The sequence below is a fragment of the Bubalus bubalis genome, chromosome X (assembly GCF_019923935.1).
Source record: "Bubalus bubalis isolate 160015118507 breed Murrah chromosome X, NDDB_SH_1, whole genome shotgun sequence".
Lineage (NCBI taxonomy): Eukaryota > Metazoa > Chordata > Mammalia > Artiodactyla > Bovidae > Bubalus > Bubalus bubalis.
The window spans coordinates 79,450,198-79,468,616 of NC_059181.1; the positions used below are offsets into that span (position 1 = coordinate 79,450,198).

General features: G+C 38.6%; 1 protein-coding gene across 1 annotated transcript in view; it reads right to left on the reverse strand.

Moving 5' to 3' along the window:
• Positions 1-8,695: 8,695 nt before the first annotated feature.
• LOC102390113 (RNA-binding motif protein, X-linked 2) overlaps positions 8,696-18,419 on the reverse strand; it is a 65,073-nt gene continuing 55,349 nt past the window's right edge. Inside the window, exon 6 of the mRNA XM_045164536.1 lies at positions 8,696-11,843. Coding sequence (XP_045020471.1) covers positions 11,833-11,843 — 11 coding nt within the window. The 3' untranslated portion in view covers positions 8,696-11,832. The remainder of the gene's footprint in view (positions 11,844-18,419) is intronic.

An 18,419-nucleotide genomic window follows, 5' to 3' on the forward strand; every position in this document is an offset into this window, starting at 1 on the left:
GCCAGTAATCACAACACAAGCTAATAAGTGCAATAAGGAGGTAAATACAAGTCCACTGGAAGCATAGGGGAGATAAGGAAGCTTTTCAGAAGATGCCACAGTTGAGCTCAGACATGAAGGATGAGAATTTTCTAAGCAGACAAATGGAAAGAGAACTTCCAGGAGAAAAGAATACATTTACCAAGATATATACATTAGAGCCTAGTGGGTTTGTGGAAATGCAAGATTTTTTTCAGAATTATTTTAGCTAAAAGTTCCAGTCAGAGAATATAGAAGATGAAGCTGACTGGTAGATATCAGATCATTAGATTCTGGTAAGCTGTGCCAGGAGATCACGTTTTATCCTATTATCAAAAGTATAACTATCAAAGAGTATGACAGGAACCTAATATGGTCATAATTTGCCTTTTCTACCCACAGATAGAAATGAACTTCTGATTACCAAAGGGGAGAGTGGGGTCAGGGGGATGAATAAAATTAGGAGTTTGGGATTAACAGGTACCACACTATATATGAAGTAGATATACAACAAGGACCTACTGCATAGCATGGGGAACTATATTCAATATCTTGTAATAACCTATAATGGTAAAGAATCTGAAAAGGGATGTATGTGTGTGTGTGTGTATATATATAATATAACGTATATATACTGAATTACTTTGTTGTACACCCGAGACTAACACAACTTGTAAATGTTACTTCATTTCTGTATACTTCATATACATACTTCATACTGTATACTTCAAAAAATGACCCAAAAAATAAAGAAAGAATTGCCTTTTCTAAAAAAGGAAAGCAGAATTAGAGGTGAGAAGACTTGAGACAATGAGACAATAAAAATAATAGCATATTGAACACTCACTATGTACCAGGTACTATGCTAAACTGTATTCTTCATTTAACCCTCTGAACAACAAAAATATTTACCTACCATTTTACACATGAATAAACTAAGTCTCAAAGTTGTAAATTATCATGCCCAAGATTTCACATAACATGTTGCAAAGCCAAGGTTTTAAAAGCCAGGTCTATCATACTCAACCAATCCTAACCACAATACCACACTGCCCTTATTACAATTAAGAGGCTATTATAATAGTCAAAGCTAGAAATGAGTCTGAACACAAGTCAGTGGCAGTAAAGATGAAGAGCTGGGCACAGATTTGACTCAGACTAAGAAGTCAAAAGGATGAGGTCTGGCTACTGATTGAATATGGGAGAAGAATGAATTGAAGACAATGCCCATATTTCTAGTACAAGCAACTTAATGGATTGGTGCCATTCATAGATAGGCAATACAGAAAGATGAACAAGTTTGGAAGACAAATATTTAGCTCAACTTTGAATATATTGAGTTTGAGGTGCCTGAGGGCATCCAAGTGGGACATCTAAGTGGAGCAGTCAAGGGGGCAGTTATAGATATTGGTCTGGGATGCACAGGAGAAGAACGAAAGGAACGCCTTATAAAATAATAAAGCCATTCCCATAGGTTTGATAAATGTTATTTTTAAGGAAGGTTATACTTTCTCCTCTTTATTCCATCTTTGATCTAAGAGTTATCTTAAGTATGTTTCTTAATTATCAAGAAATTCATATTTTTAGTCACATTTTTAAAGTTAGATTCAGAGAATGTAGCCTGTAAATATTCGACACATTGAAGTTGTTGACATTTTCTTTGTGGCCAAATTGTGATTGATATTTGAAAGTGTTCCATATACATACAAAAATATATATTCTCTATTTAAAGGCTGTAAGGCTCTAAATGAATTTTAAATTCTATTTATTGATTATATTATTCAACTGTTATATGTCTTTACTGATTTTTTGGTCTACTATTTGCTGAATAACAAATCACCCTAAAACCTGGCAGCTTAAAAAAAACATTATCTCACAGTTACTGTGGTTAGGAATACAGAAACAACTTAGCTGGATGGTTCTGATTCAGGGGCTCTCATGAGGTTACAGTCAAGATGTCATCCAGAGCTGCTTCAGTCATCCAAAATCTTGATTGGGACTGAAGAAGTCACTTCCAAGGTGGCTTACTCACATGGCTGTTTGGCAGAAGGTCTCAGTTCCTCACCATGTGGGCATCTGCATACATCTCTGAGTATCCTCATGATATGGCATCTGGCTTCTCCCAGAGTGGGTGGTCCAAGAGAGACGGGCTGAAGCCACACTATATTTTATAGCCTAGCCTCAGCACACTCTCACTTCCACTCTATTCATTGGAAGCAAGTCTCTTAAGTACAACCCACACTCAGGGGGGAAAAGAATTAACCTCCACCACTTGGAGAGAGTATTATCAAAGAATTTGTAGACGTATTTTAAAAACACCACAACAGTATTATCTTCACACTTATTTTTTCAGGTATGTGCACTATTAATTCCAGCTCCTTCTGTTCAAAACTGTACACACTCAAACATACACTCACACACAAAGAAACTTAAGAAAGTACACAGAATTGAAGTTAACTTTGATGCAGATCATTGGAATTCATTGATTATTCAAAACACATATTATATTTATTGGGAGAACAATAGCTATTCACCTTTACTTTGAACTGACTTTTAATTGGTAACATTACTTTTTATTATTCAAAGTATTCTGTTTGTCTAAGACTGTTTGGAGAAGGCAATGGCACCCCACTCCAGTACTCTTGCCTGGAAAATCCCATGGACGGAGGAGCCTGGTAGGCTGCAGTCCATGGGGTCGCTAAGAGTTGGGCACGACTGAGTGACTTCACTTTCACTTTTCACTTTCATGCATTGGAGAAGGAAATGGCAACCCACTCCAGTGTTCTTGCCTGGAGAATCCCAGGGACGGGGGAGCCTGGTGGACTGCGTCTGTGGGGTCGCACAGAGTTGGACACGACTGAAGCGACTTAGCAGCAGCAGCAGCAAGACTGTTTAGTCATGTATGTGCGTGACTGATGGCCTTCCTCAATGGCTCGGAGGTAAAGAATCAGCCTGCAATGCAGGGGACACAGGTTCAATCCTTGAATTGGGACGATCCCCTGGAGAAGGGCATGGCAACCCACTCCAGTATTCTTGCCTGGAGAATCCATGGACAGAGGAGCCTGGTGGGCTACAGTCCATAGAGTTGCACCGAGTTGGACACAACCGAAGTGACTTAGCACGCCACACATGCATAACTGACATACACCATCCCATTATTCCTATGGACATATTCTACATGAAGACTTGCTTTAGTATCATTATCCAGAAACAGTTACTAAAATCCACTTGTGGAACTTTGCTAGATGGCATACAAAGCACGTTAGTATTTAAGTGGCAAGAGATTAATGACAGGAAGACTAATGAACAAACATTGAGCCAACACATATGTTAAAGAATTAACTGAACAAATAAATGTTCTTGAGTGCTTACTATATGGCAGGCACTGTAAACTAGTACAATACAGCATAGTAAGTCCTATAACAGAGGGATGTATAGGGCGCTTCAGGAGCTTGACAGAGAACGCCTGTTTATCTGGGCAGATATAAAGGAAGGCTCTCTGAAGGAGGTGACACAAGCTGAATGAGTCCTAAAGGATGAGAAGTTTTCAAAAGGGACACTTGAGTTACAAGGGAGATAGTGAAGGCAGAGGAACTGTGTATTGTTCAGTACTTCTGGAGCAGAGAATATATGTAGAATGGTGACCATAGATGAGGCTGATTAGGTAGGCAGTCACCCCAAATTTTAAGGTATATTTGATGCCTGTCTGGTAGTCCCTGAAGGATTTAAAAAGAGTGTTGACAGCAGGGAATGAAAGACCTATTAAGGGACTTCCTTGGTGGTCCAGTGGGTAAGATGCCGAGCTTCTAATGCAGGAGGTCCAGGTTCAATTCCTGATCAGGGAATGAGATCCCACATGCTGTAACAAAAAAAATCCCATATGCCACAACAAAGATGGAAGATCCTGAGGCTGCAACTAAGACCCAGCACAGCCAAATAAATAAAGTATTTTTTTTTAAAAAAGACCTATTAAGATATGTTAATTACAATTTTATAAGTAGCCTGTGAAGGATACCAACAAATAGTAATTTTCTTTTTCTCTCTGAAAATTCATCTGCAGGTCCTGGAGTCTCCTTTATTCACGACTCACCCATTAGGTAAGTATCTAAGAAAGCTAATAAAGGAATGTGTTATTTTAAATTAATATTTAAATAATTACACAAGAGTGCTGCTTGAATCCTCTACTCTTGTAGTTTTACTTGTCTGTAGTAAAACTCTCACCTTTTGCAACCTCTCAGGACTAAGCTAAAATTGTAAAGTAGGCATTCTTCCAGTTCCTTCTCTGATCTCACTTTAGTCCTGGGCTCTCCTCATAGGCAATACTTTGACTCCCCTTTCACATAGCATTACTACTTCTAGGATCTGGATCTGTTCTTTTCCCCTGTCCCCACTCAAAAATGCATTACTTGTACCATTTGAGGTTATTGGTTTTCAAATGATGATAAGTAGTTTACCATATAGTATTAATGATGTAATCTGTTACCCCCTAAGGATATTTGCATTTTCATCCAAAGTAAATCAATCTCTCATGATCTAAATTAAAGGCCAGTGGAGAAGTTTTCTTTTGGCCTGGGACCTTTCATCTCTCAAACATTGGTGGCCACCCATTCTGCTGATGTCCTGTTCCCCTCAAACTTGAATAATAGTTCATGCATATAAAATACTTCCTGATGGAACATACATACCTAATACTATCATCTTTTATAAACCCTCAACAAACCAAATTAGGTTCAGGATAATTTTTATAAATCCCAAACTTGGATGAATTGGTTAGGTAAAGGGAAGTAGTGTATGGTGGTAAATGGTGTTGATGTTCAGACCAGGCTTCTTAGAAAAGGATTTTGAGGTAGGAGTAATTGCAGTCAGTTTGATTTATGGAGGGCTCAAGGGATACAAGGATGCTGAAGGAAGGAAACTGACTAGCTCAGTATAAAGGTAGTTTCAAGAAATAAAGGGGAGAGAATGTGTGCATTATAGAGTGTTAATTCCTGCCTGCCTCTTCTTCCTGTCCCCACTATCATACTAGACTACAGAACTACAGAATCACTTGAATCTTTTCAACAGCAAATGTTCTGGATAGCCCTTTATTATAAAAATCAGCTAAGATGAAGAGCTATGCACATGACCCAGAGCTACTCTCTCATTCTTCACAAATACACAAGTTAAGATACCTTTAGCTGAGCCTAGGACAATTCCAAGCCAGAACACAAGAAAACACAGCTAGAATACCATCTGCTATGGCTCTGCCCATTGCACCCATGCCACACCTCTTTACCTTACAGAAAAGAACACAGGTTCAAGGCCTTTGGCTTAGTCCTATTGATCTGATGCAGCTCCTTGCTCCCTGAGACTCAAGTGTGGGTGCATTATGTCTATTCCATCACCTACCTCCTCTCTCTTCTCTTCCTCCACCTCCTTAGTTCTCTGTTTTTTCTAATGCTAGTATAAAAGACATACACAGTAAACTTCAGTTCAGTTCCATTCAGTCACTAAGTTGTGTCTGACTCTTTGTGACCACGTGAACCGCAGCACGCCAGGTCTCCCTGTCCACCACCAACTCCCGGACTCTACCCAAACCCATGTCCATCAAGTTGGTGATGCCATCCAACCATCTAATCCTCTGTCGTCCCCTTCTCCTCCTGCCCTCAATCTTTTCCAACATCAGGGTCTTTTCAAATGAGTCAGCTCTTCACATCAGGTGGACAAAGTATTGGAGTTTCAGCTTCAACATCAGTCCTTCCAATGAACACCCAGGACTGATCTCCTTTAGAATGGACTGGTTGGATCTCCTTGCAGTCCAAGGGACTCTCAAGAGTCTTTTCCAACACCACAGTTCCAAAGCATCAATTCTTCAGTGCTCAGCTTTCCTCACAGTCCAACTCTCACATCCATACATTACCACTGGAAAAACCATAGCCTTGACTAGACGGACCTTTGTTGACAAAGTAATGTCTCTGCTTTTTAATATGCTGTCTAGGTTGGTCATAACTTTCCTTCCAAGGAGTAAGCATCTTTTAATTTCATGGCTGCCATCACCATCTGCAGTGAGTTTGGAGCCCAACAAAATAAAGTCAGCCACTGTTTCCCCATCTATTTGCCATGAAGTGATGGGACCAGATGCCATGATCTTCGTTTTCTGAATGTTGAGCTTTAAGCCAACATTTTCACTCTCCTCTTTCACTTTCATCAAGGCTCTTTAGTTCTTCTTCATTTTCTGCCATAAGGGTGGTGTCATCTGCATATCTGAGGTTATTGATATTTCTCCCGGCAATCTTGATTCCAGCTTGTGCTTCATCCAGCCCAGCATTTTGCATGATGTACTCTGCATAGAAGTTAAATAAGCAGGGTGACAATATACAACCTTGATGTACTCTTTTTCCTATTTGGAACCAGTCTGTTGTTCCATGTCCAGTTCTAACTGTTGCTTCCTAACCTCCATACAGGTTTCTCAAGAGGCAGATCAGGTGAGCTTAATAAAATAGAATTAGAAACCAAAAAAAATCAAGACAATAGGATGATAATGTAATAAGATACTGATGGGGTAAACAGTAGTAATAATTAAATGGATTTGGTGATAGAATGGGCCACATGTATGTATGATCAGGCAGTATCAGGCATCACCCCAAGCTAGGGGCCGTACCAATAGAGGATCAGCAATTAAATTAAAACTTAGATATTCAGAAGGATTAGGCAGACAGACTAAAATTTAGTCTTGTTACATTAATCTTCAAGGGGTAGTTGGCCAGTTATTTTCTGGACTAAAGTAAGGTTGTATGGAGTAAAAGGTTAGGAACAGAAAGGTTATGTTTATAGTTTTATAACATGGAAAATTAAACTGTGAAAAACTGGGCCTTATCTTTGGGGCTTCTAACCTAATTGTCATTAATATCACTGCCCTCTTTATTTAAGAAGTAAAGAGTTGGCAGTACAAACGACCTAAACCTTTGATACTTTAGTAGTATCAACCTATCAGGGAAAACCACTGAAGACTAGAGAAAAGTGTATGGAATATCATGGCACTCCTAGAACTGTGGTGGAACTTTCCCACATAACAATGAGTTTATTTGCATGTTTCTGCTCAGTTGATTCCAATGAGAAACTGATAATTCATGGCAAACTGCAGATTTGTATCCAATATTACAACTAGTTTCTAGTGGTCTTATTTAAGGTTGTTTTATCTATATGGTTAGTTTTGTTCTTAGGTCTGTGCTGTTTCCTTTTATCTTAAAGTATGCCTTTGGGACAGATAGTCTGGAGATAGGTAGAAACATGCATAGGACTCCACTTGCTGCCTATGGTATAAGGTTAGGGAGAGCAGGAAATAAAAGAATCCGGGTGCGTTAGATTGCAGAGGATCTACAAAAAGGAAATTGTGCTGGAGATGGCCTGAGAAACTGGGTCTCAGAAAAATTAATGAAGCCAAAGGATAGGAACTATGTCACTGATGGTGAGCATTCATGTTCTAGGTTCCATATTGCAAAAAGATATTAATCCTAGGATGGGCTATTGCTGCCTAACCCTAGCTGAGACCTTCTCCTACTAGCATTAAAGTTGTCATTTCACAGTCTGACTGTATGTCTCAAAATTGGATTGTTAGGCCTTGGTAGAAAAAAGTAAATTTGATAACATAAGGGCAGGCCAAGTAAAAATGAAAATAGAGCACCATGTTTCCTTTAAGAGGGTCAAGAGGTTATGGCAAGGGGTCCATGGAGGCAGTAAAATATGAAAGTAAATCAGACTTAGGCTTTTTTTTTTTTTTTAATTTTTGTTGTTATCCTATAATCTACATGATTTTGTTGTTCTCTTGCTACAATTTAATAAAATATAATTTTGGTTCCATGTAGTAGATCAGAATAAATAATTCTGATTAGAACATAGAAGAGAATATTGTGATACCTAGAAAGGGGCTCCATCTAATTTGGCTTTGCATGTCATCTGAAACCCATTATTTTAATGTCATTATCAGTAATCATACATAGATCTTCTACTGTGGGGTGAGGAGAGGAGATTAGGAATTTTGAGGGGGTGAGTAGAAAGTGAATTATCAGAAAGTTCTGATCAAGCAGGGCAAGTGGAAAGAACTAGCCCATCCCCTGTCTTTCCAACCCCATGCTCTTCTCAACTCACTACAGAACAAACATGGCTAAGGTGGATCAAGAGTGGCAATATCAAGTGTTAGTTTATACAGCACCTATTATTCTACTGTTTATGCTGCAATTATTCTGCATAATAATTTTTCTGGGTAATAGAGCATGTCCTATGCCCAGGGGCCAATATCTAAATAAGAGGATAAATTGGGGGATTAGATAAAAAAATAAAGCTTATTCTTCTTTGTGAATTACTGGGGAGAAAACAAAACTCCCAAGCACAAAACAGGTAATCTGATTCAATGATTAGGAATTTGGAGGAAACTTACATAAATTATTAACCATAAGTAATAAAATCAATCTCTTTTTACTTTTTCAGACAAGACTACCGTCCAAATTGCTGTCAAGAGAAAGTATGTATGATGAAATTCACTATAGAACAATTAAGGATATTTTCTTTTTTTTTAATTTTATTTTATTTTTAAACTTTACATAATTGTATTAGTTTTACCAAATATCAAAATGAATCCGCCACAGGTATACATGTGTTCCCCATCCTGAACCCTCCTCCCTCCTCCCTCCCCATACCATCCCTCTGGGTCATCCCAGCGCACCAGCCCCAAGCATCCAGTGTCGTGGATATTTTCTAATATGTTATTAGAGAAAAATCTGTGAATCAGACTACTAGCAAAATGATCTGTTGATTTTAGTCAGTTTTCCTCTTTTCCGTTTTCTCTTCCTTGACTTTCACTCTCTGTTAATCTTGAATTTTGCCAAGGTCCGAAATTATTGTTCAAAGAGTTATTGTTATGGGGGCTACAAAGTTACAGTTATCGCCATTTGGCACAGGGGCCTCAGGAGGGTAGATTGGGGGAGCTTTGGGAGGTTTAATCATCACAAAGAAAACATCCAATACCACACACTCACTCCATAATGGGAAGGCATTACAGGAAATGCCTTTGCAGACCCTTACAGATCTGGCTTAAGGGCTGAGCACCCTGCCCCTTAGGTAAGCGAACCAAGATGCCTAGATCTATCTCATAATTCTCCTGGGAGTAAGAAGAATCTTAAGATGGCTACTCCATCAAAAGAAGGGGGTCTCAAGAGAGCTGCAACTTGGACCAGGCGAAGAGCATAAGGTAAGTCTGATAAGCCCCAACTTTTGGGACTAGCTAGAAAGGGGTTCAAGGGAGTAGCACATTCACATACTTTTGCACACGTACATGAGAGTTTCATAGACCATCCAACAAACACAAAGGCTGAGACATACTGGCACCTGGAAGATATTTCTTGGTTTAATAGTATAGTGAAAATGAGCTAAAAATCAGATTCTACTTATTACATTTCAGTTCATTAAAAACTTGACAAATGCCCCAATTTTATATGTCAAAGTTGGACGTGCTTCTTCTCAGCTACCTTAAGAGGAATAATGTAGATCTACTTACTGTACATTATCTCTGGTAATAAGAAAATAATATGTATTGAAATTCTTAGCTCATATGTATTGGAATAGATTTCGATCAATTTAGACCAAGAAGGTGAGTAACTTATTTATTAATGTTTAAATGTAATTCTTAGAAGTGTCTGATTTAGGTCATGTTTATGTAAAATAAGTGTTTTTCAACCGTATGCTGTCATTTCAAATTATTAATATGTTCTTCAAACTCAGTAGCCATTTTCTGGTCTGCACGGTAGGTGGAAAAAATGCATTACAAGAACTAGATAGTAGTAATGTCTGCATAACACTGTGAATGTACTTAATGCTGCTCAACTGTATAATTTAAAATAGTCAGTTTTATGTTATGTGCATTTTATCACAATAAAACATACATTAAGAGATTTGGGAAATGGATTCCAATAACATGACTTTTCCTGGAGGTGTCCTTCAAACCTTCTCTAACTGGTCAGGAGAGAATATGCTACATTCAGCAAGGTGTTAACTTTTCTCTGAATGTTGGCCTAACCTTGAACAATCTGAGGCTAACTTCAGAGATAACTGTGAATTAACAACAACATGATAGGGAATCCGGTGCCCAAATGCCAGGATATCAAACAGTGCACACAGCTAAAATGCCAGGCATCAAGCCTTTGCTGCCATTGGCTTGTAGCCATGGCGTTGAGAAACAGTTCCTGTGGAAGGTACACAAGCTTGGTCTGGCTGTCTTGATGATACTAACAACTTTAAAAAGAATGCTATTTTATTATAGGCAAAAGGATTTTTATGACCCCCAAATATATCTGCAAAAAGTAAACGTACACAAACAGTTATAGAGTCTGGCAGGTGCACTTGTTATCTGCCCCTGGTCCCCTGTCTAAGCTGTAACAATAAACACAATTAACCATGAGGAAATGGCTGTTCAAGTCCAGGCCCTGTGTTTCTACTTCAGCACTTAACTGAAAGAGACCCCAACTTCCTTCAAGTGCTCCACCTTCTGGTTGTTTGAGCCAAGTTCGGGCTCAGCCTTTTTTCCTTCTGAAATTAATGCATTTGTTTCTTGAGCTGACCTCTGCCTCCCAATCTAAGACAGTTTGCACTGATAATCTTTTATTGGACCTAAGCCTGTTCATTTCCCTTAAATCATCAGTGCTAATTGTTGCCATTGATTAAACTTAAACAAGTAGCTGTAGTGATTTGCATATGCAAATCAGCACAGTCAATTGACCGAGAAAGGCAGCAACAGACCAGCCAGGTAGCCCACAGGCTGACCTCTCCACAGTGAGGCTTTATTTTTCACCCTCATCTCCTAGCTAAACAGATGCCTAAGTAAAAGGAGACTCTGTCCACAAAGGCACATACATGTTTGAACTGCAAATATGTTTCATGAAATACTTTGTTAGAGGCAATCTGGTTTAAGTATTGCTTGGATCATAAAATAGTCTTACCTCTTGCTAGAGCATTTGTTTTCTATGAGCTTGGCTATTTTTTTCTAACCAAGAAGCCATTTACCCTCAGTAATAAACTATTATATAGCTCCAAGGAATTTTTTGTTTTGCTTTTTTCTGCTTTATTTTTCAATGGGTATACTACTTTATTAACATTTAAATTTCACCAACAGTGAGCTCAAGTATATGCTAGGCATATGTTCAGATTTTTGAAATAAAAATAAAATGGACAGACAGCTTTAAGGGTGCTACACTGCACAATAAATATTCAACAATTAGATAATCTAGGGGATGATATAAGTATATGTTTAGGAGCACATGTATAGCATCCAGGAGATTTTGAATCAAAGGAAATCTTATTCAAAAAATAGATCACAGCCATAGAGAATAAACCAACTTGAAATTAATCTGGTGTTCTAAATAGAGTTCCTATGTTCTCTTTATACACCATGGCTGGATTCTAACCATGCATTGTTTGATATAAGGAATTAAAAGTTAGTTGCTGTCCCTAAAATGAGTAATTTATACATGATTTCCCTTATATCCCCACTCGCCTCCTTTCCAGGTAACTTCTGAAGAACTGAACAGTATAATGCAAAATGTAATGACCTGGGTCGTGGCTGTGGTGACCAGTGTATTATACCCAGCCATCACAAAATATGAAGAAAGATTGCAAAATATTATATGTCCAATGCCTGATAACTCCACTCTCTCTTCTGATAGTGAGAGTTGCTGCAGCACATGCTGTGAGACATTGCTATATGAAACAAGTAAGATGGTTCAGGCAGAGCCCTGTACAGAGGCAGCTGACAGGTCAATAGAGCAACCAGTGGCACCATCAAAATCATCTTTTGCCTGTAAAGAAAGAACAGATGTAAAAACAACATATCACAGGAAAGAACACTTGGAAAACAAACCTAAAGCCCCCAAACCCAAATATAATGAGATATCTGAATCCACCAACCTTAAAACCTGTAAATTCAATAGTCACCTTGTTGTACGGATTGAAACAAGCACTAGGAAATGTAAAGATGCTACCATTGAAACAGATGGCCTAGAATGCCCACTGTCTTCGGATGAAAAAGCAAAAGCTATTAATAAGATGCAGGAGTTAGACAATGTTTTTGTTAACTTTAAACATCATCTAAAAGAGGAAGCTGAGTTGATTTTAAGAAACATTTTTCAGGAAATGGTGTCTGAACTAACCCAGACCATTCCACCCTTTCCTCTGTTACCACCGAACCTTTGCCTGCCCAAACTGACACTAACAAAGGAGACTTGCTCTCCAATATTGATATTTCCTCAACAGCTGCTGAAATTATGGAAAATGTGCTTGAGAAGTTACAGTCCGCAGTTAAGAAAACATGTACTGAGACATTTTCACCAGAAAATATATCAGTTCACTTTAAATCAGATTTAGTCAGTGGAGAACATTTTATTTCTCCAAAAGAAAAAACTTCAGAAGTTTCACTGCCTTATGCTTTGGAGAACATGAATGATGTTGTAGAGGACATGGTTCGTGTGATTTTAGAAAAGCTGATGGTCCTTGCATCTTCTAAGCAAAGTGAATTGGCTCATCTTAAAATCACTACTGATCCAGCTTATTAGCAACGCAGAGAAGATCCAACGTATACGTTCCTTCAAAGAGCCAGCAAACGGAAATCCAGTGCTAAGACTGATGCTGGCAGTTTGATTGGCAAAGAAGAAATACAAAATTTAGTGTCAACTCTTTGTTCCCAGTCCTCTCTGGTTGGTTATATAAAGGAAGCAATCAGCACTATACAAGGTTATATACAAGTTGGACTTAATAATGAAAGGCTTGTTGCAACTGAAGAAACAGTAATCATCCTACAGCTACCTGATGCTCTCTTGGCTCAGCTACATCAGAAACCAGTGAAAACAGATGTCCAAAAGAGCATACACTCCAGAATGAGCAGTCCCTCTGGCACTGAAGGAAGGAACAGACTCACCAGTACCGGAGTAGCTAGTGCTCCTAGGTGTGGGAGCCTGTTTCCACCTATTAATGTTCCTGGTATGGCCCTTTATTCTGAAGACAAAAATGAAGAAGTAGAATTGTAGAAAATGTACTGATTTCATCTATCAAAGATGAAAAAGCAAAATTACAAGAACAGGTTCCTGACTACTGGTTAACTGGGGAAATGCTGATTTTAAATGCAAAAGAAATATGAACTTACCTACAAAGCCTGCTTATCGACGCAAAGTAGCATGTCATGATCAGGGATTAAATATTGACCTTCCAACTTTTAATAAGGACCCTTTAAAGGACAAGCCAGGTTTGAATAAAGACATTCTGCTTTTCAGTCAAGATGAAACATATCAAACACAAAAAGCCTCAGAAGATATAATTAGGAATATTTTAGCAGAGATGCTCAAAGATCTATCTTCTGGGCCGTCTGATCACTCAGATTATGAAGAATGCTAGAGAGGCTTCACTTCTTACCTCAAGAAAACCACAAGATCCATCACATCAAGAATGGATGGACCAGATGTTCTCTGTGTCATAAATCCATACAGTATCTCAAGATACTGTAGATGCTATATTAAAAATACTTCACATAACTTCTCGTCATATTATCAGACATTCTTCATCAGTACATCAAACTTCTCTAGATAATGATGATGTACAAAACAAAGGGTCATTACAAATATGGTTTGACAGTAAAAGGAAGATGAAATTTTTATCTGCACTTAGCATGGACCCTACAAATCTTCCCTGGGTAGAATCTGGAACAAGTGGCTCAACATCAGACTCTGTAGATAACCTTAATGATAAAATAATTAACACAATTTTTAAGAAGTTGAACTCATTTATTTGTCCAAAATTACAAACTGTTTCAAACCAGAAACCCATGCTGCCCATTCAAAGCCTGCTCCTGACAAGAAATCTTCGTTTTGATCTCACCTTAGTACTTTCACAACTAAAGTGGTAAAAATTGTTTTGGATGCTATCTAGAAATAACTACAACACAATAAGAAAAATCTAAATGTTAGGAAGAATAGCCCTCCCAAGAACTTTAGAGATACAGGATTTTTTGCTGATGCTGAAAATGAATTAGACTCTGTTGTCACAAAACTAAATAATGACATTATGACAAGTTCATTAGCTACTTGCATTTGTGAGGTGTTAAGTGGAAACACAGATAAAAGTAATATTTTACTCCCTTCAGATAAGCTAAGGTCTAAAATCTCACATGGGGCTGATGGCATTGATCAACAAAAACTTTTGCCTTCTCATCGCCTTTGCATGCAGGAGGAAGTTCACCAATGTACTAGATTTCAAGTCTTAGATAGAATTAGAGATGCCTTGTATGATATGTTATGCAAGCACACTGGAGACCACCCACATTCTCCCTATCTGATGAGCAAAATACAGAGGGGATCAATAAGAATTTGAGAACAACCAGCACACTGCAGTCCAGTATTAAGCTCATTTCTCATACAATTCTAGAAGGTATTGTTTCAAAACTATGTGGTGTTGAGACAGATGGCATTTTCAAAAATTCAGAATTTAAAGCTATCTCAGAGCATATTGACACTGACAGCCTGTCATTTGCTTTGATTCTTGAGGAAATGAGCAGATGCTATGACATAATCTCCAGCATAGCATCCAATGTGACCTGGCCAGGTAGCCAAGAGGTAACTAACAAGGGGAAAACTACTGCCCCCAAAATAGGAACCACAAAAGAAAAGCATCCAAATAAACTGAAAACCTTGGCCTCAGACATCTTTGAAATGGTTTTTGCTAAGTTGGAAGGGTTTGCCAATAGAAATTTAGAAAATCTTGGCGCTATAATCTGTGGAAATAAAAAGAACAAGACATACTCTGAAAGTGAAAATACCAACATTTGAGGTAACACACATGAAAAATGATTGCAGTCGACTTTATACAGGCATGTGAAGAAAGTGTCAAGTACTATTTTGAAAACTCTTCAAACTGAATTAAACATGAACTTGCCAGATTTGGAAACATGTATAAGTAAGCCACTACAAGAGAAACAAATACTTAAGAATTTAGTCAATTTCATTTTAGATGCAATTTCTCCAGATATGTTTAATGAACCTGAACCAGAAGAGAGGCATTGAAAATTACAGATATAGGCCAATCTATGGAAATTTTCTTCCTGGAGGAGCTGACCCAGATTCATATCTAGAAGATCCTGCAGATACAGAAAAAGAAAGTGCTGGGGAGGAAAGACCAGCAGAAGATGAAACTAAATCAGATTCTCTTAAGCAACAGGAACTAGAAAAAACACTAAAAACTTTTGAAGTAGAACTCAAAGAGCCAAAAAAGTCCCCAGTTTTGCCCATTGTAAGAAATATTTTGAATGAAATTTTTCAGAATGATTTAATTGGTCAGTTAAAGGTGTTTACTCTTAACCAGTCCCATTTATGTGACATTCCTCATGCTGATGATGAACCATTTGCTCAAACATCTGTTCAGTCCCTGGATAAAACAGTGGGCCCTTTAGTATCTGAAGCAGATGTAACCATTGTTGCAGATGATGTCATTAGAACCATATTTGAAAAACTTTATTCTGCTGCCATGACAGATAGAACTACAAGTGAAAATAGGTATAATATTATCACCTTTACAGCAGATATCTATTTTCCTAAACCTACCCGTGGAGGAAAGTCCCCTGTTTATTCTATCATACTGGACAGAAATCCATGCACACTTCAGTCCACTTTCAATATTGGTAAACTGACCAAAATAAATGTAGTTGAAGATATTATACAGTCAATATTAACAAATTTAGAAGTATTTGCTACTTCCAAAGTAAAGGCTCTCTTTTGTCCTCACATCAATTTCACAGTTCCTGTGGCTTTACCTTCACAGCAGGATGAGATTGCTTTACAACAACCATGGTTATCAACCAAAGATTCATATTCTGAAGACCAATTTTCTTGTTGCTCAATGGATCACAGTAAATCAGGAAAGACTGACTTGATATGTCAACTGAGTGCCTCTAAATTACATATGTATGCAACAGTAGTGGCTAGACAAATTTTACAAGGAATCAAACATAAATTAGATCAAGACAGAAGAAGTCCATTCTTAACTCAGAGTGTTGTGGCTTTTGAAAGTATTCCAAGTCAGGTTGTTAGCACAGTGTTAGATATTATGTCTACTAAAGGCAAATATGAAAAAAATGTATTTGACAGAGAGACTGATCCAGTTGTCCTAGAAGATATTATTGAAAAGCTACTCAATAAAAGTGATTATTGTAAGAAACTTCAATTTCAAATACTAGATACCATTGAAGGTATCTTAATTGATATCTGTGAGGAAACAATAGATGAGAATAAGCTCCCACTTGCTGTATCCACTCTTAAATGTAATGTAAGTGGGAGACATTTAGCAACAAACTCTGAAAAGGACCCTAGGTATGCAAATAAGGCTATTCTCACACTTTTAGTTCCTAAGGAGTGTGTTGCTATGAATTCCAACTATATAGGGGATATTGTTCTTCAAAATCTCACTTCTGCTATCATGGTTCGCATCAGTGCAAATGATTCCATTTCTCAAAGATTGTCTACAGCATTTTCTGATGCATTTTCCAAAGCAGAGCATCAACAATCCCCTATTAAAGACTCAGTGAATGGAAGGGCAGAGCATCAACAACCTCTTGTTACAGACTCAGTGAATGAAAGGGCAAAGCGTAAGCAACCTCCTGTTATAGATTCAGTGAATGAAAGGAAAAAGGAGAGATTTCCTTTTGCAAGAAAGGGAAGAGATATTCAGCTGAAATCAGCTCTTTCTGATGATAATCAGACAACTATACTTAAGAAACAAGATACTAAGAAATCTATGCCTGAGCCATGTAAGGAAAATGCTTACTGTTACTTTATTACTAAAACTATTTTGAATAGATTAAAATCTTTGGCCACAGAGGGATGGAATGGGGAGGGAGGAGGGTTCAGGATGGGGAACACATGTATACCTGTGGCGGATTCATTTTGATATTTGGCAAAACTAATACAATTATGTAAAGTTTAAAAATAAAATAAAATTAAAAAAAAAATCTTTGGCCACAGAAAGAATAGATTTGATGCTTATTCTTGATCCTGAGACTAGAGAAAAACCAGATGTTGGCTCAGAATTTACAAATTGTAAACAAAATGACAGTGTGTTTCTTGAACCAAACCAAACGCCATTAGATGTGACTGTCCCGAAAATAAAAGCTGGAACCATTCTCAATCAAGAAGTCACAAATTACACATTAGCTAATTACAGAGAAAACCATAGACCTGCAATTCATATATCACAAGCTAGTCTTAAGGAATATGCTGACCTAATCACCAATACCATTTTGATGCTTATAAAAAATGACATAGACCTAGAAATTTAAAAGATGTATACATATCAAAACAATACTTCATTTCAAGAAAACATCATTGCAAGTGAAACTGTCAACAACACCTCAAAGAGTTTATGTAATAAAATATCTTTGAAGGCAAGCGGCTTTTACTCAAAGCAGGACCCTGATCTACCAGCGCATTTAGTGCAGGCAGCTGTGACTGGCACATTTACCACGGGCGGCTACCCCACGTCCAAGGTCAGGGGCAGAAGCCAGGAGGACCCCATGCCCGAGAGGAGGCAGCCAAGAGGAGTTACCCCACGTCCGAGGTCACGGGCAAGCAGTCAAGAGTGCCAGGCTGCGACGTCGCAGGAATGGCCGAGAGGAGCTGCCCCACATCCGAGTTTAGGGGCAGTGGCCGAGAGGAGCTACCCCACGCCCGAGGCCAGGGGTGGCGGCCAGGACGAGTAACCCCCACCTCCAAGGAGCAGTGGCTGCGAGGGCGCAGGACAGCCTAGAGGAGCTACTCCACGTTCAAGGTCAGAAGGGGCGGTGGTGAGGAGATACCCCTCGTCCAAGGTAAGGAGCAGTGGCTGCGCTTTGCTGGAGCAGCCATGAAGAGATACCCCATGTCCAAGGTAAGAGAAACCCAAGTAAGACAGTAGGTGTTGCAAGAGGGCATCAGAGGGCAGACAAACTGAAACCATACTCACAGAAAACTAGTCACACTAATCACACTAGGACCACAGCCTTGTCTAACTCAGTGAAACTAAGCCATGCCCGTGAGGCCACCCAAGATAGGCAGGTCATGGTGGGGAGGTCTGACAGAATGTGGTCCACTGGAGAAGGGAATGGCAAACCACTTCAGTATTCTTGCCTCGAGAACCCCATGAACAGTATGAAAAGGCAAAGTGATAGGATACTGAAAGAGGAACTCCCCAGGTCAGTAGGTGCCCAATATGCTACCGGAGATCAGTGGAGAAATAACTCCAGAAAGAATGAAGGGATGGAGCCAAAGCAAAAACAATACCCAGTTGTGGATGTGACTGGTGAGAGAAGCAAGGTCTGATGCTGTAAAGAGCAATATTGCATTGGAACCTGGAATGTCAGG